This window comes from Labrus bergylta, chromosome 11, assembly GCF_963930695.1.
Source record: "Labrus bergylta chromosome 11, fLabBer1.1, whole genome shotgun sequence".
Classification (NCBI taxonomy): Eukaryota; Metazoa; Chordata; class Actinopteri; order Labriformes; family Labridae; genus Labrus; species Labrus bergylta.
Window position 1 is genome coordinate 20,230,306 of NC_089205.1, and position 27,400 is coordinate 20,257,705.

At 42.0% G+C, this 27,400-nt stretch overlaps 1 protein-coding gene across 1 annotated transcript; it reads right to left on the reverse strand.

Moving 5' to 3' along the window:
* Positions 1-37: 37 nt before the first annotated feature.
* LOC109985800 (rho guanine nucleotide exchange factor 26) lies at positions 38-26,327 on the reverse strand. The gene is made up of 15 exons (XM_020636207.3): positions 26,100-26,327; positions 24,101-25,628; positions 23,239-23,290; positions 22,982-23,124; positions 20,978-21,034; positions 20,298-20,458; positions 17,310-17,462; positions 17,006-17,135; positions 16,403-16,477; positions 16,145-16,234; positions 14,923-15,077; positions 9,583-9,792; positions 2,420-2,490; positions 2,087-2,191; positions 38-1,705 (listed from the first exon to the last, which is right to left on the reverse strand). Exons 2-15 carry the CDS (start codon positions 25,544-25,546, stop codon positions 1,563-1,565), a joined length of 2,991 nt encoding a protein of 996 aa, XP_020491863.2. The 5' UTR covers positions 25,547-25,628; positions 26,100-26,327; the 3' UTR covers positions 38-1,562.
* Between the last annotated feature and the right edge of the window lie 1,073 nt (positions 26,328-27,400).

A 27,400-nucleotide genomic window follows, 5' to 3' on the forward strand; every position in this document is an offset into this window, starting at 1 on the left:
GAGATGTATTGATTTTGAAGAATACACGACAGACCTCGAGCGATAAAGCTTTTTTATTAATGATGGCAGATTCAAATATATAAGGTTTACAAAGCAAGTTTCTCGATATAAATCTGTCTTTTGGAAAACATACATTTTACAATTCAGGCTTGTTTTACATATTTACATGTGCACAGAGGAATCACAATAGTTACAGAAAGTGATTGAAATCCAGGTCAGTTCATGCGCCGAGCTAATTTTTCCCTGAGTGCAAAGTGCTGAACTTTGTCTGGTGTCCTTCCTGCTGGCTGCTCTGCCGGCTTACTGTCACACCTCGCTTCATGTCGCTCAAAAGTTGCCGTTGTGACACTTTGGGCAGGTGCCAGAGCAGCGTTGGCTTAATATATGGCCGTTATGGCCACACTGACCAAGCCACTTTTTTTTTTTTCCTGAGGCTGGGCTGAAAAGATCAGCCACCCTGGACAGCTGGGCAGCTCATCTCTTCCAGACCCACTGTGGGCTCACACCAAAATTCATTTCAGCTTTCCTCTTGAACTTCACAGATATAAATCCTAAGGGAGATATTCAGAAATACACCCTTGGCTGGCATCAAGTGTGTGCAATATTTCAAGCTGTCAAAATCATTGAGTGGATGGAGAGAAAAATGGCGTTTGTGGCAGAACCCGGAGAGTTTGATTCATGGTGTTGACATTAACTGGTGACAAACAGCCAGGTAAGAAAACAGATACTTAGCCCACAGATGACATACGATAACTCCCAGCTGGCTTTATATCATCCAAATAATTATGACTTATCCTATTTACAGTAAGTGCCATGGGCTTCAGATTCATTTATTTTCCTTTTTCCAGCTTAACAAAACCAGATCATGTTGTCTTTTAATCATCACTTTAATACTTTCATCACTAACAGATGCTACAAAAACACTGATACAAGTTTCTACATGAACCCAAACGCTGTGCAGAATCGGTTGCCAAACCCCACGCTGCAGCCTTATCACTTTCACAATCAACATCTTCATCGTGTCATTGTTACTGGCAAAGCTCGAGACCCGAGTCTCATTAACACAGCACACATCAGGCGCAGACACTATTTGGTCTACTTTACCACCTATGGTAGTGGTGGTGGTGGGGGGAGGGTTGTAGTCGCAGTTATTTCATTGCACATCACTTTCACCAAAAGAAATAATATATTTGAAAAGATAACAAAAATGTACACATTCCACACTGGTGCTTCTTATGCAGCAGGGATCTGTGGGTGTGAAGTTTTCTAACCAACAAGGGAATTAATGAATGTGATAGATCCCACCGTGGAGCCAGTCCACCCACACAGAGACCGACCGGTAATTAAGAAAGTCTCTCTTCTTCCCCTGTGTTTGCTTTGACAAACTCAGACAGTGGAAGCTGATCTGAGGTCCAGAAAGCAGCCGTACTGGTCTCTGTTAGATCCCTTTGGATCTAACAGTATTTCGTTAGGGTTGGCTGCTTTTTAAAAAAAAGGTCACTTGTGTGTCAAAGATTTTCAGAAGAGCCCCTCTGTGGTCTAAGCACCCTCTCTCAGCCGGTTCACACATTAGTCTCCAGCCCCTGCAGGCGGTCCATCCTCTGCATGTTGCGCTCGATGGTGGCCTGGCATGTGATCGCCTCGGCACACTCGGCGAGGAACCACCCTCTCTCTCCGTCGCGCAGTCGCTCGCCTTCGTACCAGCCTGAGACGGAGAAATCATAATGATACATAAATTCAAAAGCCACCTTATGCATCTGCTTTTGTTATTTTGTTCTCTTCTCTTGATGCGCTACGCCGTCTGTTCTTTAACATGAAAGTCGGTTGCCATGGTCACCATAAAAAGGGAAATGACATTTAGCTTCTTCCAGCGTTTTCTGGATTTAAAATACACATCTTCAAACAGGTTTGACGCACCATTATGTTAGACACATAAAAGAGGAGAGTATATATTTAAAAATAAATGATGAAAGGATGCAGTAAATACAGGAAGGTAAAAACTGAGAGGAATACTAAGCGAGGTGACTGAGTAGAAAGAGTTAGAGGACGAAGTAAGGATAAAAAAGACATTTAAGAGCTGACGTACCGTCTTCTACAGTCTGCGACACCAAAACCACATCAGCTATCTGCAGGGACAACTCGTCCGGCTGCTTGGCTGTGTAAGTTCTGATCACCTCGACCTGCATGGCATCTAAAACAAACACACAAGTCGAATTATATTTTCAGCCTTAAACAGGGAAACCTTGTTGAGCATAGAAATATATTCTTGGCCAAGACAGACATCAGCACAAACAAGGAATGTCTGAATTAAAAAAGCCAATTGCTTCTAAATTAAGCAACGAAAAAACAGTTTCATTTAATGCCCACAAGGTGGTGCAATAAGCTTAAAAAAGGGAGGTGAGTGTGTGTGGGAACTTACTTTTTCTGTCCTGACTCTTCTCCTTGTTGACATTCTGACCCAGAGCGCTGATCCATCGAGCACGCTCATTCCTGAAAGCACACAAAAAGATAGAACAGTTATTCAACTGTTTAAGTGCTAAAATACATCTGAACAACATGGAACGTTTTTTTATGAAGTTTAAAACTCCGACAACTCAATACTGCTTGGGGTTTTGCTCACTTTTTAATTGTTTTCAGAGATGTTTTTTTTGCTGCAGATCTGACAAAGCTTTGCTTCACGTCTACGTTCTAAAACCAAGAAACCTTAAATCTAAGCCGGCCTCCGTGCACACAAGATAGCAGGCTATTGAGGTTACAATAAGGATAATTGTGTCGCCCAGCAGGTTTTGCCTTTCCTCCCTCCTCTCTTCTTGCTGTCAACAGGAGAACACAGGTGTGTTTTCAGCGGAAGAGAAGTGAGGAGAACAAACACAAAGGCTGATTCTCCAGAGGGCACAGACCTGGTTTTGCTTTCTTTTTCTCTCTTGTGTGTGTGTGTTTCATGGCAGGGGGAAAAAAAAAAAAGCAGGTGGAGTCGCACAGGTCAGATTCCAAGAAACTCTATCTCTCATTTCACCTGTTCTCATCAGCTACTGAGGGGGGTTAGTGAGGATTTGGAACGAGTTAGGGACAGAGGGTGTTCAGGAAATGAAGCAGAAAGGGGCTTTTGAGGCCCCTATGTGACTCAGCATCATGCAAATGGGTACAACATGCACAGACTATTGGACTGAGAGCAGCATTTGTGTGTGTGGACCTCAAATGGGCTAGTCCCATGAGTCAGACCTTGTTTTTTTTTTTTGTTCCCATTGCACACGGGCAGTTTTGAACCTTTTTAGGACACACAGGCTGTTAAAAAAAAAAAAAAAAAAGTGGGGTCACGTCATCCCTAAACAACTGATTGGACCGTGTGACTTCACCAGAAAGTATTCCTTCAAATAAAATCATTAACTCAAGAGTCCATTAAAGTTCACCCATGAGGCAGTATAATGAGTGGTGAAGTGTGGCCTTTGGAGTTTAATGATAGATTTATAGTCCCAATAAAAAAAACTTCATCAGACCAATCAGCTCTCTCTGTGACTAAGAACGTCCACAGTAGGAAGATCCCCACCTCTTTTGTGTAAAACTAGCCAAAAGCATTGAAATGTACAATACTTATAATATCCCTATGGCTTTGGGGTTTTTTTTTGGTGGGGACTTTTATACCTTTATTTGATAGCAGGAAATTGGGGAGAGTGGGGAATTAAATGCGAGTCCAAGCATTTCAAATCCAAACCTGGGTCGCCCACTTGGAGGACTACAGCCTCTGTGCATGGGCAGCAATGTAACGGCTAGGCCATCGTCCCCATGGCTTTGTTTTTACACACTATGAGGGTTTGCTATTCATTGTGGAAAGTAATCACTCACTCGTTTAGTTTTTTCCACTGTTTTTTGTCGAAACATTTTTTTTAAGTGTTTAAGAAGACTAAAATGAACATTGATGCATCCATAGTGTCCACAAAGCCTATCAGCAGGAAAACATATTATTCCTCTATAGTTATTTGCATGTTACTGCTGCCACCCGGGTAGGTGTAAGATGAGGTGAGTTACAGCACGTCTTTGTTTACATTTACTGGAGTGAAGATTTACAGTGAGTAATACGATTTACTGTCAGAGAAAGCAGGATGAGTCACCACATACACATGAACAGGACATGATCAGTATAGAGATTATAAGTTCCACAGTGGGCACCAAAATCGACGCAACTCACAAGTCTCTTGATTTATAAGAATACACTGTGATGTATCTTGATGTGATGTATCATTATATGATCGTCTTGCAATATACTAACCGTCGCAGAATCGCTGTATCGGGATATCAGTATCGCATGGTTTCCTGTGTTGCACTGCGATTCCCACCTTCATTATTTAATTGACAACCTTAAAGGTAATACACTTAAAACCGTCCTCTATAAAGAGCCTGGTCCTTTATCTCTACTGAATGTGGGAGTTCCCCTCAACTTCCGAGCTCCACTGTGGGAAAGGCAGTTGTTAGTCGCCGCTTTTGACAGCTGGACACACACATGCTGTCAGTCAGATACATGTGCACATACACAACACGCCCCCCATGACAGGTCGCCTTCTCATGCTTTAACAGCTGAGATACCTTATTGGAACTAAAGAACCTACACACATTCAATATATCCAGCACAGGCGCAAACAGGCCACCCCACATGTTTGACAAGCACTTAATGGTTATCTAAGGAATGTGAGGGACATTCCTAAAGATGTTCAGGTACCTTTTAGACTGTGAGGGTATGTATGTGTACGTTTATGTGGATACGTCATTATGCACCAACTGCAGCAGGTGCTTGCCCTCTTCGCCTCATAATGACTGCAGGCCTGTGCAGGATCAGTGGTTTTCGTGGTAGTAAAGCTCCCTCTGCCTCCAACCATTCATCCCCGATGTGAAAGAGAATGTCAAGAATCATAAATCTGTTGTCAGAGGTTCTGGTTTCACATGTGAAGAGAAGAAAAGGCCTCGCTGCTGCTCTGCAAAACCTCTTTCACATAAGCAGATAAAGAGCGATGACAGCCTCTTTCTAACTTTCCTTCCACTGCCAACTTCAAATCATTGCCAGACCGACGGTTTTCATCTCGTTTCAGATGGATTTCTCCCTCACCTCTCAGACCCTTTTTGTTGAATCCTATCACTTTGTTTACTCTCAACCAAGTCCACCCTCTTTTTTCCTATTAAACTACAGGTCAGAGATGAATCTAGGGCACAGAGAACGACATGTCAACCAGCCAGAGAAACTCCCAGGCAGAGGGAACAATTCCCATCAGCAAGAGATCATATAAAAGCAGACATATTGGGAAAAAAAATCTCACTTACATAAACCAAAGCAGACTGAGTAAAAAGAATAATAAAAAACAATGCCAAAGTGTGCACCAGAAGTACAGACAGCCTTCTCGGGTTAGTGCTGTTATGTAACCGGTACTGTTTGGTGTTCTGCATATTTTACTAACAGAAGTGTTTTGCTGCAGACCTCTGTAGCTCCTCTGTAGCTCCTCTGTTCCACTAGTAGAGAAGCACTATTATCCAACTCTGGACAGGACATCGGGGTCATGGGGAAGCAGCACTGGCATGTACACACACTAAACAAAAAAGCATACAGAGAAAAAAGGAAGAGGACACAGACAGAAAAGAAGCAAAGGCTGCCAGAGAGACTGTCTGACAAAGACACACAGATGTCCTTGTGCCATCTCTGATTCCAGCCGTCTGGCTGAATTCCTGATGGGTTATGTCACTGCTGTTGTCAAGGATTCATCTACTGTATGCAGCTTTTTCAGACCTTACACACTGATGGAAAAGGGGCTTAAATGATTTAGCAGGTAGAGAAATGGAACTGAAAGCAGAAACACCCACACTCACCAAACCAAGAAACGGACAATTTCTACAGTTCAATTTAAACAGAAATTCAAAAACACAGACCCGCCTCTGGTCAGAATGTGTGGAATTTCACATTGGAGCCCAACTTGAGTTGCACTTACATACAGCAGTGGAGTGAAGGGTATAGGTAGGGATGTGAAACACAGAAGCTTGTCAGTAAATGTAACTATTTTGTATGCATCTATCTGCTCTCACAATCAAGAAATCAAACGTTGAGAAAGCTCGTCTTTTCGACATTGTCATATAACAAATTAGTGGACGTTGCATTTTAGATCAACCCTTTTCTAAAGCTCTCCGCTCTGATGGAACATACGATCAATAAGCCCACGAGGTAAAGTAACAACAAATTCAAACATTTTAGTAATCAGTAAATAATCATTTAATTATCGGCCCCAAACTTTTCCATAAAAATCAAATATGAACGATGCATTGATGTACTTTGTCATGACTTTAAAGTAAAAGATATATATGAATATATTCATCTGTAACTAAAATAATTGTTATTTGTTAACCCTGGTTTCTGGGAACACACAAGCGCTTTTTGGTGCAATTTTCCAACTTTTAAACAAATAATCAAAATCCTAATTAGTTTTCAAAATGACGAGAAGAATATGCGATGTGCGATAAGATTGTTCAATCTTGTGATAAAATTCACAGCTTTTTTTTATGTCAATCTGCCGTTTTTCCATGATTAACACAATGTCTGTGTTTGCATATCATGTCCCTCTGGAATCCAAAATAAATAACAGATCTACCACAAATTAAACTTAAGGTAGCTGAGCTTCATCTGACTGCAACAAAAGGTACAGTATGTGAAAGCATAGCCATTATCCGAAGGGATCTATTCCTGAGGTTAAATGTATGCATGCGGTGTGAATAAGCATTTCTTGTTTACGTTCAATTATTTTTCATATTTATTGCGATAAATTCAGACCTTTACAATGCGTCTATTGCAAATGCTCATGTGCTCCCCCTTGCTTCATTTAACTCTGATACAAGACCAAAATAGTCTGACTAATGTGACACCACTTCCAGGTGTCATGATGTGTTAGATCATTAAATTGGGATGAGCGGCCGGAGGAAGAGGAAGTTATTCCCTGGTCATCACAAACAAAGAGACGACACCGGCCGCTGTCGAAAAGATGAGACATGGAATGGTGAGGAAAAGTCTGGGGGGGATAACGTGTGAGTGGGAGGGATAGTCGTGGGAAACAGCCCATTTAACAAAGGGCTGCTGCTAGGCAACAGCTTAAACAATGCCTAGCAACCACTGTCACAATGGAAGGCTGCCAGAGTGCCCATTCAGAACTACAGTGAGAGGAGCGCTGCACCATACACAGTACACACACACACACACACACACACACACACACACACACACACACACACACACACACACACACACACACACACACACACACACACACACACACACACACACACACACACACACACACACACACACACACACACACACACACACACACACACACACACACACACACACACACACACACACACACACACACACAATTACAACTAAGCCATGGGCCCCGAGACCCCAGCCATCAAAGGGGGGGCCGTCTGGGGGCTTTCCACAACACACACGACACAGAGGGGCAGTTGTATGAGGAGACCCCCCCCCTCATGTATACATGGGTAGTGAACAGGGCTGAGTGGGCAGCACACAAAAAAGTCAATTCAAAAAGATTACCAGTACCTCCTTCAGAGGACAATCACTGTCACACTTAATACTATTACTGCTGCTGCTTTGTGTGGTACTTTACTTACTAACAGCATGGGGGATAATGCCAGAATTACCCAATGTTACTGCACCAGAAAAGTAGCTTTCATTCCTGAAGTAATAAGGAAAACCCCTCAAAACTGAGCATGGTGGTTTTATAGAGTAGGAGCAGGCCACTTAAAAGGATCAGAGGATGGATACTAAATGTTATGAGATATTTCCCTAGAGTGATACAAATGTATATCTGCTGTCTAGAAGCCGGTTTCCTCTATGGTTTTCTTTCTTTCATAATAGATAGAATAGAATAATAGGGCAAGTGTGCGTCTTGATCTTATTCAGTGTAACAACAAATCAAATCCTTTGTGAGGGGTTAAAAAAGGACAAGACGCACAGGTGACACTCTGATATGCTTTCACCTTTATGCATTCGTATTAGCCATGGAGCTGTAAGTTAATTTCACTTCGAAAAGCTTCATCATACTCTCTGTTAGGACCGTGAAGATATTTTCTGTTACAGTCGCACCATGACTTACCTGAAAAAAGACCATTTTTGGGAGGGTAATACTAATCAATCATGGTATTATATCAGTGAATTGAGTATAGCTTTCTCACTAATTCCACATTTTAGGACCAATACCAATACAACAACAATATTATGTCTCTATTCCTGCTGTAAGGTTAACATGTTTCATTCTCATTTCCTGAATCCATTCTGTTACCTTCACGGATAAAAAAAGAAAAAGAAAAAAAAGAAGTTAAAGCTGCAGTTTTAGATCTATTTTAAGTCAGCTTCACATTTACTTCTGAAGTCACAGAATAGGATTTGATACCTACGTAAAGTTTTTTTTGCTGATGCTACAAAAAGGCTTGATTTCCAAGCAGTGTTTAGTACAGTTCACCAGAAACCACACCTTCTATAATGAGAATACAGAGGAAGGCTCTCGGGGTGCACAGGAATGAGGAGGAACAGGCCCTGTGCATAAGAAAACACTCCTTAACAAAGCCTTGAACCACAGCAAATAATTACAGTGAAATCTGAGCGAGCTTGCATTTGTGTACGTGTGCTCACATGGACCACAACTCCCGACCTTAACTAGAACAAATATACCACGTGTGAAGTGCGGTATATCACAGATCCTCTTTGTTTTTGCGGGGGTTATATAATCCATCGAAAAACAACCTCGCTTTTCTGTTTGCTGTACAAAGAGAGTTAGGGTGGAGGGATGAATGGGGAGGGTGGTTTGAGTTTTAACAACACAGCTACAGGCACGAGTTTAAAGGAACTTCATGACTCTGTTTCTAGGTCAGATGTGTGAGTAATCCTTCATGTTGCATATGCCATAAATTTACAGTAACAAACAGTAGACTTTAAGCAGAGACAGTTGTAGTCCCCAGAATAGATGGCTGACTTGGAAGATGCTCAGTCAACAAAACAATCATCTTGCACAGCCGGTACGTGTTACAGTACGACTGCAGCAGCTGACTGAAAAACAGACTCATCATTTTAATCTCCTCTGTCATATAAACAAAAAAACAGTAAGGCTCAACATTGAATCTTGAGAGTAGATGAAAACTATCCATGTGAGGTATAATGGACCTGAAAAAGAGCCAAGAAGTAAGTGGGGAAGGGATTTTCTTACACTAAGTGAAAAAGCTCATTAAAGCGCACAAAGGAAAGTTCAAAGTTTGGGCATCCAATTTTAGGAGAAAAGAAAGACCCATGGTATTATTTATTAAATAGTCAAGCATTTAGCTTAAAGAAAAAAAAAATGAAACATTAATCTTTCATTACTGGAAACCATTATATCCAACCTTGTGACTTCCCTGACCTACTAAAACAAAACTGATGCAGAGTTACTGTTATGTCAGGAAAAGAAATGATTCACCTGTTCCATAACAGCAGTAAATCTGTAACTGAAACGCAAGTGAAACAACAACAGTGTAATATAAAGAAGGACAAAGGTTACTCACATCAATTCTGTCCCCAGGATCATGGACACATCTTCACCCGAGTAGTTGCTTCGGAAAGACAGACGGAAAAGATGGCTGGCGCCCGCTTGCCGTGAGCTCAGCATGCTGGTGGTGCTTCTGACCGGTGACAGGTTGAGATCCGCAGACTGGCAGGAGCCCACCCAGATCTGGTCCCTCAGGGCGTAGTCGATCACAGTGTAACTCTCGTCACTAAAGAAGGAAACAGAGACCTCTCATTAGATCTCACTGTAATCCGGAAAAATCATGTTTAAGTATCCAGATACATAAAACAGGCTGTTACTTTAAAGGGTTCACAGCGGCTTTTCTGCCTTAACAAGCATCTAGAAATCATTTTGATGTTTTGTTTTTTTTACATTCGTTTTGCAATGTTTACTGCTACCTCAGCACTTTGCCACAGGACATTCCCCACTCTCTCATCTTGGTTTCCTACTCTGTCCACTGTCCTTTCCCCAGTAAGGGAATAAAAGCCCCCTAAAAAAGAAATTGTGGAAAAAAAAAAAAAAATGCAGAGAAACGTCTCTAAAGAAGCTAATAGCTAATAAATCTTGAATTTAAAAAAGCCCAAAATGTAAAACTTACGAAGAAAGTAACAAACAAGTCTCGTTGCAATAATAAGAACTGAGTACAACATTACATTTGATATATGCTGATTAATTTGAACCACTAAATAATTCAAATACTCCCTCCAACAAATCAAATCGAAGTTCATTGTTTTCAGAAGAGATCTTGTTTCTAGGTACTTCAGCTTTTTTCCACCCCTGAGAGTCTTCGGGCTGCGTAGTTAATAAAACTCACCTGGAATAATAAATCAGCCGTCACATTATGTCTCAGATAATGTGCCAGTCAAAAGTCCACACATTCAGCTGTCTATAAGCTGCACTAAATCAGCTGCCCTCATGGTTTCCATAGTCCATGCATGCCTACATATCCCACGCGTACCTTTACCTGAGCATGACCCCATGTCTAGCAGAACACAGAGTTAGTTCATAACATCTGGAGCTGATTGTGTAACATGGTACCCCTAATGTAACGCTGAACCTGCAGAAAAATGAGTGTGTGTTTGTGTGTGTGTGTGTGTGTGTGTGTGTGTGTGTGTGTGTGTGAGTGTGTTTTCAGAGTGCTCTGAAGAACAGGAGTTGTAGTCCAGCCCACATGTGTTTTATCAACCCAAGACTGTAACAACAGCCAAGCTGTGAAGCTACTGGACAGGAGCTAGCTTCTTGTAAGCCAGCATGTCCATTAGTTTTCAATTTCAACACACACACACACAGGCAGGGACAAAGGTACCAGTTTGACACACACAGCAGAGTCAGCGTATCTGTCCCCCTCTTTCATTTCCACACACAAACTCTGGACTCTGGGGTCACGACTTGTTGGAGAATCCACGGTCACGGTTGGAAGGCTCTCAACAAGGTTCGACTGTTACCCATTGGCCCCTATTGTCCAGCAATCATTTAGGTTAAAAGCTGCTGCCAACAACCACTTGGACCTCTTGGAAGAGGAGAAAGAAAATACAGGGAGAGACAGATTCGATAAGGGTGTGGGCAGGAAATGGAGAAAAGACAGGATCCGACCAAAGCGGCTACAGCCAACCGTAACCACAAGCTGCTCTCAGCGCCGTGCTAACCACACTGACCAGAAGCTTTACAGAAAAGGTCAACATTTTTAGAAAACACGCTTTTATGCATTTTCATTCACGACAAGATTCATACCACAATGTTTTCTTTTGTGAAATATATGAAGCTAAGGGGCCAGGAGCTAGCTAGCTTTAGCAAAATTACCGGAAACAAAGCGACAGCTTTAGTGTCTCAACTGTATCATTAGCAAACCAGAGAACGTCATTTACAAACTTGATTTGTTGTATGGATTAAACAAACAAGTATTAATCATTACTTTATTATTTCTGTTGGGCAGATTTTGAAAAAAAAACCAGCTGCTAAGCTTTATTTCAAGTCTTCTGCTAAAATCTTTGCTAACCCTACCTTCATACTGAACCATTAACAATGAACACACACACACGAGATATATTCTCATGTCTGGCAAAAAGTGAACATTTTCTAACTAACACCTTTAGAACATTCCTCATTATTCTTAACTTCTATAGATTTAGCCCAGTAGGCCTACATAGCTGTCAAATCTAAATGTATCTAATTTCAACAACACCATATGTCATTATAAAACAAATTCACTACAGAATATCAGCCATAGCCTACATTTCTGACCACTACTCAACCAACTAAATTATACAATTAAGAGTAAAAGTAAAGAATGTTGCAGTATACAATGGTTTTTGATCGACTGGTTAGAGAATTTAATTTGCAAACACCTGAGTACGGTTTAGCCAAAAACCAAATGATCCTAAACCAAACATGAAATAATAAATCCATCAAATATACAACTTTTCTTCCACTGGTGAAAAAAAGAAAACCTCTCCTGACAGCACTTCAGGTGAAATGTTTATTGAACATGAACTTGACACAGGGGAATGGGATGGGTGTGTCATGACATGTTTGTGGGTTAAGTTTTCCCATGTGTGGGGATGGGTGGGATTACTGCAAAAACTGAAACATGAATATGATAAATGTTTGGCTTTCTTATATGTCAAAATGTGGTAGGAAGGTGTTCAAAACTGAAATGATAGGATAAAGACACCAATGCTAGAGTTTGGCCTTCTCACAAGCTTCTCACACAAGAAACATCAACACAGGCTCGCTTGAATGAAAATCACTCTGCCATTAGAGATAGCACAGGCTTCTTCCTCACGTCATCACAACTGTGCCTGCTGCCATCTCCCAGAGTACAACCAGTTCTTCAACACATAAGCAGAAGCAACACAAAATCCCCAGAGAGGAGTTGAGATAAGACTTCAAGTTGAACATGCAGATGTACACGCACACACACACAGCAGGAGAATAATGTTCTGGTAGAAACGTAGGAGTGTTGAGACTATGGCATTGTCAAACTAAACAGAAAGAGAGGGAAAATACTTCAGCATAAAGTGTGGGATAACAGACCTGCACCCACGCAGAAAGAGAAAGGATTGAAAGAGAAAACCAAGAGAACAGAGAGAAATAGAAACCTCAACCAATACGCAATGTTTAGATGATGACCGGTATCACAAAGGAAAAAGGCGGGACATGAAGATGAGAAAGGAGCCAGCTGGTTTGAACTCAGTGTTATGTAAGTGTTCCTGCGAGCCAGAGTCCAATAGATCAACACTTTCCCGCTGCGTGACAAAATCCCTGTTTGATATAGAGATGGATTCAAGTGGTCACACTTCTATAGTCCTTCCATTTCAAAGTTTGAAAGAAGATCTGTTAAGCTAATGATACTGTTGTTGAATATGTATCGCGTTTAAAGCTCCTTTGAGGAACTTTCGGATTGTGTCTATTTTGGCTAACCGGTGTGAACAAAGTCATACGACTTATCTCTTTGCTGCTTTTTTTTCCCCCTGTCCATGTGAAAGTAATGTTTTTAGTTATGAATCTCATCCTGCTTTCTTTTTAACAACGGTCAGACGTATCACTCACTGAAAATCTTTGCTATGTAAAATGTAAATAAAAAGGTGTTTCAGCTAATAATCACTTGGTCTGACACCTCCCCTCTGGTGGGGATTTCAGACATTTAAATGGTAAATGGACTTGAAACTCGTATAGCACTTAAACAGTTAATAGGTCTTATACTGGTTATGAACCAATAGAAATGTGAGAAATTCAAGATAAGATTGACAAGCAGTTATAAAACTAGAAATCATTTTTATTATTTTAGAAATCCTACCGCCAACAAACACACAGGGGTTAATGCACACATTGCACGTTCTAACTTCTGAATATAATGAAATACAGGCCTAGAAAATAGAAAAAACATGCAGAGGTCACAGGTATGTTTTCTCTCTGCTGTGTAAGATCGGTGGCTTTGACTTTTTCACTTTTATTTTTCGGGTGTCCATGGTATTCCTAGAAATGTAAGCTAATGATAAATGAGCCACAAATGGAAAATGACTCCAGTACATCACTGCATTGCAAGAGAGTGCAGTGAACTACTTGCAAGTTAAACCCCCTCCTCCACTCCCCCCCTCCATAGACAAAGACACACACAAACACATACACTTGTAGCACTACACACACTCTGGGTCATAATGTCAAGTTTAAGAGCTATTAAAGCATTATGTCTAGGAGGGTTTGTGCCCTGGCTGTGCCTGGCTATCCTCTGTGTAGCCCTGGTGTGTTTTTGTTTTGGTTACTGCAAATGGAGTGCAGTAGAGTAGCGTGCCACAGCAGGGCTCCAGTACTCCCCGCAGAACGAACCAATATTATAACAGCTTCTCCCATTCAAACTCACACACACACAAATCCACACTCTTGATTCCAGAGCGCTGCCTTTTCCCAAATCCTTCTTCAAAACACAAACCTGACACCACACACTGCTGGAGTCTCCCGTCCGGGATCAGATTCCCAGAAATATTTCATGAGGAATGCTTCTTTCTTTTTTTTCTTTCCGATTTCTTAGGAATTCTTCTGTCTGAGAGTGGTGGTAAAATCGGAACCAGACAGAGAGGGAGAAGCCCAGGAAGGAATTATTTCGTTTTTTGGCAAAAATAAACACTATTGTACGCGCACACCCTAACTACACACGCAAATGAAAACCACATCATTTCGAGGAAGTCTCCTTTATGGCTTACTTACTGCCGGTGTCCTAAACTAGAAGAAACAGATGAGAGAAAAGCAAAGACAGGCTAAAAGGCTGACAATGAGCAGGTCTACCAGCTTTGGATGATTCATGGCACCGTGACATGTTGAAACCACTACAAGCTTCAGGAAAACAAGGTGTTTAATTGATGCCAAGTACGAGCAGGTTCAGGTAACTACACCTGTTCAGCTGAATAAACACACATGTAAAGCAGGGGGCTGCATAGAAGATCAGTGTAATTATACTGCTTTCAAATCTTCCTCAACCTTGCTAAAAATGGCTTCATAGTGTGCTCTTTTGTCTTTCCTGCATGTCAAATGTTTCACTTTCCATTCTGTATAGATTGAAATAATTGCTCTCCCTCCAACAAGGCTATTTTTTTTCCAGCACAAGTTTAAACAAGAATATTGAGAATCTGATATGACACAACCTGCACCCAGGATCTTGACCATGTTCAGTTCATACATTCCCACACTGTGAAGACCAAGGGCCTTCGGTTACACTTTCCCCCACAACATGTTAGAACAGGTGTGTTATGAGCAAAGCCTGCACACCGAAGGGACTATCAAAACACCTAAATCAAACATGGCAGGTTGCCTGCATGGTCCGAAGAGTGCTCCACAAACTCACCTCTTCTTCCTGGTGACGATGAGGACGTCGTTGAAGAGGAAGAAATAGACCTGCTGTCGGGACGTGCGCTTTAAGAAGATGCCATTGTCCTCCACAAACGCCCTCAGCTCTCCTCTTTTCACCATCCACCTGGAGGACGAGACCAGTGGGAAAGGCTGGAGGAAGAGAAGAAAGAGAGAATGTAAGGAACAGGAAAAAGGATCGTGTTTGAAAATGTATGCAGGGTTGATGCTGTCAAGGAATGCTTAAGCAAAATGTGTGCATGTGTGAACAGCTGGCTATGCAGACTGAGAATATGTTCCCAAGACATCTGTGAATCCCAAATGTGCCAACAGCTATTTCCCACACGACTTAGACACACTAGATCCTGCCAAGCCTTGTGTTCATTATGTGTATAGATAATCGGCCAGCGAAAGACGTTATGTGTCCTCTTCTTCATATTACTCAGTCAGCATGTGTGTACATGTCAGTGCACAACTACAGTAGCTATTAGCTTAAACTAGCATAAGGACTGGAAACAGTAACATAAGTTCTTGACCCTAGCATGGGATAAGCTTGGCAAGCTTGTCTTTGTTTCTTTTGTACCCCAGCTCAAGAAACAGACCGAACATGCCCTGACCAAATGCAAACCGTTTTTTAAATTTCAAATTAAAGGAAGGAGCTAAAATGTCGTACTGAACCTTAGCAGCATTAAACAAACAAAATGTCTGTTTACACTCAGTTAGCCCAACCAAAAAGCATAGTGTGTATCATCTGATGTTTCTCCTTCTTCATAAGTCATTACAAAGCCGTTTAAAAAAAAAAAGGGTTAGGGTAGGTAAGGTTTTTCTGGAACATTGCTGCTTAAGTTTTCATATTATTGTCTCCTGTTGATGTGTGTAAAAATATTAAGTCATTGGCACTCATGTAGGCTACTTAACCATACATTTTTGGCCAGCAGATTTTGTCAGTTGGCATTTGGTTTCCCACTGTTTCCGGTCTTGACACTAAGCTAAGCTAAATGGTAGTGAGTGACCGTAGCTTCATAATTACAGAAACAACAAGTTTAACTGTGCTATCAATTATCCACTAAGCTAACTCTTAGCAAAAGAGCAAATTGTGTGTTTCCTACACTGTTACTTTAAGGCTTCTTCATGTCAAATAAGCAGAATTATTTTGTTCTTCAAAACAAATGCTATCCAGGATATGTCACAATTCACAATATTCAATGCTGTGTACAAACCTTGATCTTGAACTCCAGCTGAGAGTTAATGGTATACATCATTTCTGTTCTCTCCATGGTGCGAGCTCCTTCATTACACTTTCTCACCACCTGATTAATATCAGAATAGTGTTAATTAGCATGTAGAGAATCTTCCTGCTTTTCAATATAAATTCATGTATCATAAAATTCTGAAAGTTAACAATTATGTAATGCAAAAATGTAAAATTCTGAATGAGCGCACAACATTTCTGGTTGAACCCTTAAAAGGTTACGCACCTTGCTGACTGCTTGTAAAGCCTTCTTACATTCCTCATACTGTGTTGAGTCTTTAGGTGTCTTTTGACAGATTGTCTGAAACACATGGAAGAAGAAACAAAACATTGAGATGTACAAAAACAACTTAATGCAAAATAAACTCACAACTATTCAAAGGCCCTAATAAAATAGTGATGCCAGAGGAAGCTGTGGGAAGGGAAAGAATTGAAACCAAACTTTCTCAGGATCTAAAAGAGCCTGAGTGTACAAGCATAAAACCCAGAGTCCCTTGGGAGACACTGACGGAAGACGAGAAAGGGGGGAGGGGGGTGAAAGTAGAGCAAGAGAGAGGAGAAAGAGAGGGAGGCACAGTAGGGATATCATAATGTGATGCCAAAGGAAGCATGAAACTGAGAGAAAAACATTAGGAGGGAAGTAAGGTTAGAAGTAAGTTAGAAGTTAAATCCATTGAAGGAATGATGTTAGGTCACACAAATATCTCTGAGGTTAGAAAATGTCTCATGGAGGATTAGTCAGGTCAGTATAGATAAACAAGCTGTTGCGTAAGAGCCAAAATCTTGTAATTTCAAAGGCCATGCTACTGTATGTCTTCAATTCACTCACATCCATGAGCAGGGGCAGGCGGGTGATCCTCTGCATGGGCAGGATGAGGAAGGAGATCATTGGGAGGTTCCTGCAGTCCGGGTGGGCCTCTATCCTGGTCAGCACCTCCTTAAAAGCAGGATTCTTGGACCTTCAAGGAAAAACAGAGATGTTCAGAAAGAGGAACTGTTTAAACACTGAGAGAAAGAGGGAAGGAGGAAGAGCAAACTCCCTGGTTCAAAGTGTTAAGAACAATAATGTTGGATCAAATCCATGTACGATGTGATAAGGGAGTCTGTTTGTACATGTTTGCCCGGTCACTCACACAAGCCTCTGAAGCGTTCTCTGCTGGTACACTTCATTGGAGCAGTATGTGACGTAGGGATCAAAGTTGGACTGAGCATGCCTGCAAACAATGTCACTGATGTCATCGATCACTATGTTCTGTTGGTGTTTTTCCTCCAGTTCCTTAAAAAACCTGAACACAGGATGAAGAATACGGGTTAGTGTGTCAGGGATTCATACCTTACATGGCAACAGCTTGAGTCAGAAGCATACTTTTTTTTTTTTTTTTAAATCACGACTCATCTCACCCTGGGGAAAATATAGGATGCAAAGACAGATTCAGGAAGTCAAAGTCAGGAAGGAAGGAGGAACCGCCAACACCTTTCGTCTAAACCCCGCAACAAGATCACAAAAGGTACTCCCCTGCCTCTTAAAATAGATGTAGCCTACCATTAACCATAACACAGAGGCTTTTCCTCTTCCTGAGCACCAGCAGATGGCCAGTTTAACGGCACGCCACACAAACCGTTTCAAGAGAATAAGTGTTTCTGCATGCAGGATCCATGGTGACAAACAGGACGCTGTCGCACAGACACAGGAGGCTGACCTTGACCAGTTGGACTGAGTTTGAGCTCATCTGCAAAAGCACCTCTAGATCCCTATCCCTACCTACTCGAAACAAATAGGATGCTGTGTCGATCTATGGGAAACAATGCTTCTTGTGCAGCCTTGTGTCCATGCCTGACCCCTTACTTTTTTTACTCTACCCTTTCTAATAAGGGCACGAGCAAACAGCATCATAGAACCCACACGCATGTTGACCTGCCCTCTGGCCGATGTCATAGATCTGAATTCAGAGTTTCACAGTTCAAGGCTGCTCAAGTTCAGTTCTGCACTCCCTCCTGAGGCAAAACTCACTGACCCCAATAACAGCATGCTGCCATGAGGGGAGAAGTCAAGGGAGGTTGAGTTCATCTCAAATAGAAAAACTAGGGAAATGCCCAGAGTGAGGGTGATTATTAAGATTATTAAATATAAACTGAAGCCTTCTATCTGTGACTACTAAACAATACTGTATGCCAAGGTGTTGTATGTCGCAGGGACGTATGTAATGTCCCGGGGCTGCAAGTGAAATGCAATTAGTAGTGGATTGAAAATACCTCAACACGTGCCCCATTACGTACAGACTAAACAGACTACAGACAAGGCGGCAGATATGTAAATATTTTCTGCAGTTGTTTTATGAAAGGCTAAAGTCAAAGCCGTGACTTTCTCTTCCAAGTTAAAAGAAAAACTTGTTCAACCTGTGCTTCAGGCCAATTTGAAGAGCTGCTGCTCAATTCGTCTGTCTGCCCTTCCTGAAGCTATGCAGGTCTACATATTATAAGGTGAGGAAGGTAAAGTATGGCATCAATGTGTGTCTCATGTAGCCTAAAAGGGAGAGAGATGGGCTGCAACACGTCTGAGTACTTGTTGGTGTTGAGGAATTTACAGATATCACCATTCATGCAAAAAGTAGGTAAGAGGTGTGAATATATATGTGTCAATCCACATGTGCAGAAAATCTACAGAAATAAATGTATTTAAGAAGTGTTTTAAGTTATACATATAATGAATTTGTACAATTACAATCTTGAAATCTAACCCTCAAACCCGTGGTTACAACTAGTTGCAGAGTAGGTTCAGTGAAGCCGAGGGCACATGGAGGGAAAGCGTGAAAAGACTATAAACCTTGAACTGACTGTGTAGTCTGTAGTCCATCACTGCAGTAAGAACTTCACAGAAAGACATGGGGTTTAGTTTTGAAATAGTTGTTAATATATTTAATTGCAATCTCATAAAGCACCAGCACATGTGAGCTACAGTAACAAAGAACATGAGTTCAGTAATGCGTCTGTCAATCATTTGTATAAATAATGGAGCCCAGGGAAGTGAAGCTATTGCTGAGGCGGCACTGTTTTCTACAGTGACATCCTTCATGGCCTCTCATGTATGAGTGCTTCTATTAGATTATGGGATCTTTAGAAATACATGGTACCCAGGCCATGAATGTCATTAACAGTGCATACTCATAGACTGTAAATCGTGATAGAGGGGTAAACTCACAGTCATAGCAGCACATGTATGCTAACACATGTGCTATTACCAACAAAAACAAAAAAGGACAAAACACCTTCTTAATCAGTAGAGGTGGGAAGAAAATGATTCTTATCTTCTGAGATTTGAATTAGAGTCATAACTTCCAAAAATCGTTTTTATTTTTGAGTAATCAGTCACTCGCTGCTACGTGCTAAGGCTAGCTCTTCAACTCAGTAGAATGCCAAATGGAGCAGCAAGAAATTCAGCCAGTCTCAAAGATGACCGTAGGAGATCTTGAAGTATGGACTAATTCAAAAATAGACTTTGAATCATGAATCCAGAATAAAAAAATATATTCTCAACTGAATCGTGACCCCAAGAATCGAAATCGAATCGAATTGTGAGACACCCAAAGATTCCAAGCCCTATTAATTCAATGTTTTGAAGTTTTCTTGAACAGTTAAGATGAGTCGACAGTGACACAAAATCATCTTTTTATCTTTGCTGATTTCCTCATTTCGCCTCTTGCTTCTTCTGAGGCTTTTTCTCTGCCCGTCAGCATGCCACCTCCCATACAGTACACATAGATAACAGCTTAGTGCAGCCTACCCACGATCCCTCAACACTGAAAAGAAATCCTACTATAGGTACCACGTCAGGGGACCAAGGAATGGTCCCACCATACAATAAACAGTGTTTACAGACAAAGCCATGTCTAACAACTGTTAAGTGCTGCTGAATTAGTCAAAATATCCAGTTCATCAGCCAAGACCACAAACCACAGCATTGCATCACGTAAAAAGGGCAGCCCAAATAACCAAGCCGCATGTAAATACCAACATTTATTATTTAACACTGAGCCTGTCAATCAGGGGGAAAAAAAGACAATAATATTAAAATGACAATAAATCTACCAACAAAACAAAAGCTGCAACTGCCATGCACTTACTTTTTGCTCGCCTCACAGACGTCGGTGATGTTGGAGAAGAGGTGGTGGTGTTCAGTCTTGGTCATGGCCTCACTTAACTCTGCAGAGTTCTTAAACATACGGATCAGGATCTCCAGGCTGTGGAGATAGGAGTGCTCTGAGGAAATCACCTCGAAAATGGCCTGGGGTGGAGTGAAAAGAAACTCAGAGAGTTAAAGGGGTAGGGCTGGGGTTGTTTTTATATATCATTACTATGTTTATTTCATCAGATGCTGACTTTGCCTGCTTTAGTCCTGACTCACTTACTTGCTCCATGACAGAAGTCTCTGTCATGAACATTCTTGACATAGCTGTACTCTACCATAATGTGTGGAATGCTATTAAACAATACCACACGCACACCTTAATACTTTCATTTGTGTCATGTTTCTACTCATCAGTCCTGTCATTCTCCACGTGATGTAAAATCAGGTCAGCACTCATTGAAACGTCGTCTTTCCCCTCCCTTTTGAGGTAAATCTGCTTCAAGGTTATAATAGCCCATTGTGCTTGTTTCCAGTTGTGCTCCTTTAATGGCTTTTTTATTGGTCTAGAGTCCAGCCGTACTCCCCCATTGTTTTACATCTCTTAACTTTTCATCCAGCTCCGTCTGAATCATCACCCTTCTCAATCCATAAATCTGATTCAAATGTGAATCCTACCTCTTGTTTCTTGCGATCCTCCTGGCTCATCCGTTCTGATAGGCCACTTTTTTTAACCTGGAGAAGAAAGACAATTTGTGAGAAGAAGATATGAGGAGAATGATTTTTAAGTCATGAAAAGATTTCAGATAGTACGTCACTTGTTCCAGGGCAGAAACCCTATGTGGGTTCATGTGTGCGTTTCTGCACAACTGTTGTCTTCACACATAAATGAAAGAGCACTTTGCATACCTCAGTGAACAGACGGCTAATAAAGCTCTTGTGGAAAATAAAAGATAATTCATCAATAAAGAGGCATGGGGAAAGTGAATACAGGAAATGTGCAGTAACTAAAACACTCTGGAGACTAAATGTCATTTGGCAGAAAGAGTACAACCTTAAGCTTGTACAGGTGTTGGTATTTGGCTGTTGTTGAGATTTGGCCTATTTGAACAAGATTGAAACCGAGCAGTCTTTTGGAAAGGGCTGGGTGCGGTGTGCTATTGAATTAATCAGCCTTCTTTTACAAACAGGGTTGAATAAAAAATAAAAAAACGTGCCCATGTCTTATGTTTCACTAAATGTAACTAATCTGACCCGGGGCACTTTCGCTTTGTACGTCACCAGATCCCACATGCAGGATCAACACCTGAGAGCCTATCTTCTCTCACTTCAACTAGCTTCTCATCCTTTTTGTGGTAGAGAGACACAAGGAAGTGATACTGCTCCAGCAGGATGCTTCCTTCTCTGTAGTATCTACCCTGCAGCCTAAAACAAACACTGAAAACAAACAAACCGGCAGCAGAGCAAACATCACTTGTAGTTCCTTATATTTCTTGCACCCAGAAACCTTCAACATTCCATATAAGAAAAATACCCTATCAATACCAGGCCTGATTGTGCTTTTTATTGTGTTCCTATCGTGCCAATTGAACTTTACCCTGTTGGCAGTTTCACTGGGTGTTGCCAAACCTTCTGAGACTACAGGTGGTGATTCCCGAAAATGTTAAAATTAGGGATGTAACCTTTCATCGACCCTAAATGTCAAAAGGTGCTACAGGGACATGAAGAGAAGGGAGGGGTTGAGAGAGAAAATACGTTTTAGATAGGCAAGGATGAGGACAGCTTGTGTATCTGATTCTTGGCTTCACTTGAACTAACACATCTTTAATTTCCTCTCACACAATTGTTATGCCAGTCCTTCCCAACTAATTCGGAAAGCTTATGAGAAATCCCATGGCGTAACGTCGTGCTCTGCCTGGCCAAACAAATTCACAGCAACAGATCCACAGCTGTAAAGCAGCTGTGATGGAAGAGATTTAAGAGTCCAGATACGCTTGATAAGTGTCGCAGCTCACTTCACATCAGTGTGTTGCTGGGAAAACAAGAACAAAAACACACATTTTCTAAAGTTTTTCAACTGTTAATCCAATTTGCCATTAATTAGAGGCAGTGTGCTTATCATTCTCTACCCAGGACTTGTCCTAATTGCGCCTCGTAATACCCTGGCTCTGTTTTTGCTCCCACACTTTCCCTCCTCAAGAAGTAAACAAACAGATGGGAATGCCTAAGAAGAAAACCAAATTAGCCCAATTCCTGTCCCTTGTATATCTCTATCCCTCCAATCCAACCCCTAAACTATATTATGTAATGCAGAGCCACCACATTTCTCTGTAGGGGCAACATTTTAAGCATATTTGCACTCTGACGAGTGTGTAGCGTTTGCCAACACACTGGCATCAGGCCCAGCAGTGCTTCCAAGACTTCCAGTGGGTCTGGCTGGCTGTCTGCCTCACTGCCCACCCGACTCCTGGAAGAAATGCTACTGTACTCCCTGGTAAACAGGGCTAGGGGAAGAGGGAGGCAGAAACAGTAGGAAGATGGGTATGGACTGTGGCCAAACTGGAAATGACAGCATTCTTCACAGCACTAGCATTCCAAGACTCTACAGCCTGCATGTATATGTATGTTTTTCTTTGGACTAAAGGTGTGAAGTGGTAAAAAAGATGTAAGAAGACGTCTGACCACGCTGAGCTGGCTCCAGGAGATGCGAATGGGTCTGTACTGCACCACAATGCCGTTATCAGGTTTGGGCTCTCTGGAATCAGCATCCTCATCCGAGTCATTATGTAAGGCCTTCTCCTGGTAGTTCTGGTACAGTTCCTCCTCTGAAACACACCGATTGTTTTGTAAGAGATATTTTCATTTTATACAAAGGAGGATTTGATTTGTTTGAGAAGGGAAAGGGGCAAAAAGAACCATAAGTGTGTGATGTTTCTCACCCTCGCTGTCAAACGTCGGCTGAGATGTCAAAACTTTCTTCTTATCTGGACTCTGGGAGAGAAACACGGCACAAATGTCATGGCTTCAACAAACTCTTGAGCTCCAAACAGGCATATACACACAAACGTTTAATGAATCAGGCCTGTGTCCCTCTGTCACCTGTCCATGACCTGTTCGTGCCCTCTCTGGTAACCCCCTTCACTGACCCCTGCCTAATTAAGGACCCATTGTGTGTATAAGTGTGTCTGTGTGGCCATGGTGTCACATTGCGTCATGTCTCCCCACAACCACATTAATTGTTTCCCTGTAAGGCTGCTGCTAAGTTTATTCAACTATAATCAGCTTTTGTGGTCGTTTTAGAGTTTGGACTTTGCCTGACCCCAGGACCCAGAAATCTGTGTCAAAGCTGTCTTAAAGCACGATCAAATTCAAGCCCATCTGATGGATTATGATTAACCAAGTCATGTTATCTCAGTATGTTACAGCAAAGAAAAACTGTTAAATGGCAATGATCAGAGATTACTGAGACACGGTTAAACATGTGCTCTGAGATTTGCTTTGCAGATGAAACAAGTTATTTTCTATTGACTTTGTTTCTCTGAAATCTTCTGGTATAGAGCAAGTCATGTATGTTAATTCATACACTTAAATAGGAACAAAAAGTCAAGCCATGAATTAGACTTGGTCCGATATCAATATCGTTATCGCCCTATGATATAAACTGTATTAGTTATTAGGGAGTTTGCCAGTTAATAAACCAACTTCCCATTTTTCTTTAAGTATATTTTTATCTGTTTAAGTTAATGTGAAAACTTGCCCCTTGAACCTACAACCTAAATATGGACTAAGAGGTTTACCCACCTTGTTTTTTCCACTGCTGCTAGGTATATCAATCATAGGGCTAGCGGGCTTTAAAATCCTTGGGCTGGTAGCTTTTGGTGTCCCAGGGCTGGCCAATTTTGGTGTCCCGGGGCTCACAGGCTTGGCTGTCCCAGGACTAGTGAGGCTTGCAGTTCCAGGACTTATTGGGCTTACCATTGAAGCTGGTTTAACCCCATCAAGACCTTTGAAAGCAGACTCCGTAAACTGAAGAGTCTTTGGATCTACCGTCGGAACCTCCATGTCTACTCCACTCACAACGGCTTTCCTGTAGGAAGTACTTCTCAGGCCTCTTCTTAGACTCCCTGAACCCTCACTTTCCCCATCTGTCCCCTCACCTAGGCCACCTCCTGTAGAAAAGTAGCTCCCTGTTTCCACCATGCTGAGGGATTTCAAAGCTCGTTTTGAATGATCCAAACCAAGAAGCCCTACCAAACCTTGGCCTTGCGACCCGGAGTTAGGCATCTTGTTCTGGCGCGTGTCTGACGCTAAACCCTTGGGTATGAGCTGCTGGGTGCCCATCTTCAGGGCCGCAGGGCTGTGGGTACTGAGGACGATCGAGGGGCTTGGAGGGATAGTTGGAGAAAGTGAGGGAGAGGGTGAAGTGGAGGAGAGGGAGGAAGTGGATGAAGCATGCCTCGTGTCCTGTGAGGATGAAGGCGTGGACGAGGACTGTCTGAGGAGTGCTTGCCCTCGGTCCACTGGTGATGGGGAGCGTGGGGTTGGGGGGTCTGACGATGTGAGAGATAAGAGGGAGGGGATACTGGAAGTGGAGCTGTGGGAGGGTGTGGGGGTACGCTGTGCTGGAGGAGAGGGGCTGGATGCAGATGAAACGGAAGACAGCTCATGGTGGTTGTTGTTGTTTTGAGTGCATTGAGGAACAACAGGAGAGCAGCCATTTAGGGGAAGAACTTCGTGTGAACTGCTCCCAAATGCTATCCCATCTGTCTGTGTTTTCAAACTGAATGGACTCGATGAGCGTTTCTCAGGCCAAACTGTCACTTGATTACTGGGTTTCCCTCGGTGACAATCTCCATTACACACTCTATTGTCCGGTGAAACAGATCTGTTATCCTGAGACCTAAATTTGGACAGTGAGAACAATCCGTTGGAGAAATGCCCGATGCTGATGCTTCGAACAACTCTTGTTTTCTTAGTGGGTTTGTGCAGAACGTGCTTCAACACCGCCTTGTTCTTGTCGCAGCAGGGAGGTGCTACCACCAGTCTCTCAGCAGGTTGACTCAAGGTGAAGGAAGGCTTTTTGTCCTCCACTGGGAAGTCTGTCGTCGTGACCCTGTTTATGTGATAACTGAGGGGCCGTGGTTTGGGCTTGCTTGAGTTCTGGGCTGTTTTACAATTGTCCGTACGGCGTCTCCACAATGGGGTGATGTTTTCATTGGACAGATCCACATCATTGCCGAAATCCATGGTCCAAAAGTGTCTGTGTCTTCTTCGCTGTATCTGTCCAGAACCACAGGTCACAGTGCAAACATTGCAACCCTGTAGAAAACTGATCTCACCCCGAAAGATAACCAAAAGAGAGAAAACCTCAGATCAGTACCAGAGCAGAGAGATCTGTGCAGTGTCCAAATCCTCACAGTTTACTCATTAACAGGGTTCAGAGCAGATACTAGTTCAACTAATCACGCTGAATTGCGCAAAACAGATGCCAAAATAGCTGATGATCCCTTTGTGTATGTTCACTGAGGTGGATGCCCCTATTGCTGGCACAAAGCTGAGGAGATATTGTTAGCTCCCAGCAAACACTGTTATGTCTCAAATGGAAAAGAATGATCAGTGGCAACAGTTGAAAACCAACTTTGAATCTCTTGTAGGTCTGTCACTGAGAATAGCTGCGCCTCTGTTTGTGTGTGAATCCGTGAACACATCACTACATCAAACAGACTTTAAAATGTATACACCTGTGACTTTCTGGTTTCGTGTTGGTAAGTTTGTAGTCTCAAGTGTTAGGTCTTCTTACCTTTAATCAGTCGATCTGCAGCAGAATTCGCTCATTGTACCTGCGCTATGGTAAAAAAACAATCCTTCTTCAGCCGGTCAACTTAAGTTAGGGGGCTTAGTCCAGCGTGGTAGGGAAGCCAAAATAAGTTACAAGCGAAAGTCGGAGCCGCAGAATGACATGTTGCAAAGCTGTCGAGTGGGAAAGCGGGAGTGAGTGCGTCTGAAGCGCTGCTGACTGTGGAGAGGAGTTTCTATGAACAGGAGGAGGGAATGGAGGGAGGGGTGATCTCCTTTTCTCAGGAGTGAGAGGGGAAGAGGTGCGCTCACAAGTTTACACACAATTATCTCCCATGTTGGCCACAACAATTTGAAGCTGTGTTTATAAATGCGAAAGCCCACATTTAACTTAAAAAAAAAAAAAGAAAAGAAAAGAAAAGAAAAAAGTTTTTACCCACCAAAGAAAACAAACAATACTCCTGTATGTGCCATGTCGATGTGCCTCGGACATACAGCCTAGGCCTACTATGTTGTGTTGGTACCCCTTAAGAGGTCTGTACGCCTAAATGTATCCAGGAAAGTAAAGACAAATCAATTTATAGCACATTCCTCAAAATGTTGAACATGCCTGCAAAAAAAAAAAAAACTGCTCTCATATTGGACTATTTTTGACCCGTTGCTGTTGTGCGCCATCGTGTGTTCTGTAGCGTAATTGCAACTTTCAGAAAAGTGATAAACTATACTAAGGTTTAAAACAGGAGCGTCTAACTTATATCGGTTGATGTTAAGTTGTCTGCAGGGCTCCATTTAGTACAACCACACTGAAATCTCAAATACGTTTCACTACAGGCCCACTAACAGTTTACTTTTGCTCGTCCTCATGCGTTATGCTGTAAAATCCTTACAATAATAGCCTACATCCAACGAGTGACACTAGCATATGTCCCTTAAAAGTTTCGAGTAAACAAATGAGCTGGAAAGATTTATCGTTTTTCATTCCCACTTTGTTAAAAATCCGTGTTGTGCAACTTGCAGCTGTGGTTCGTGCATCCCTGAACATTTGGGATTGCGAAATACTGTGACAAGTTTTTTTCCTCATTAGATTCCTCCCGACTAATTACCCATTTTCAATGACTCAAATAGCCTATAAAACATATTGCTTAAGAATTCACAGGAAAAATCCAAAGTATGCATAGCTTACATATTTCGAGTTCGTTTAAATGGTACTGAATGAGTGAAGGATCAGCCCTACTCCTGGTTGGACTTCACCTAGACCTCTATGACCGCTAAGGGGCGGTATAGTCATAATTACCATTCCCAATC

Excerpts from the sequence above, each read along its gene's own strand:
- LOC109985800 (XM_020636207.3), bottom strand. The coding sequence starts at position 25,546 with ATGGATTTCGGCAATGATGTGGATCTGTCCAATGAAAACATCACCCCA. Across the intron at positions 16,235-16,402 it reads CTTTACAAGCAGTCAGCAAG|GTGGTGAGAAAGTGTAATGA; the intron begins GTGCGTAACCTT and ends GATATTAATCAG. Across the intron at positions 15,078-16,144 it reads AGCTGGAGTTCAAGATCAAG|CCTTTCCCACTGGTCTCGTC; the intron begins GTTTGTACACAG and ends CTCTTCCTCCAG.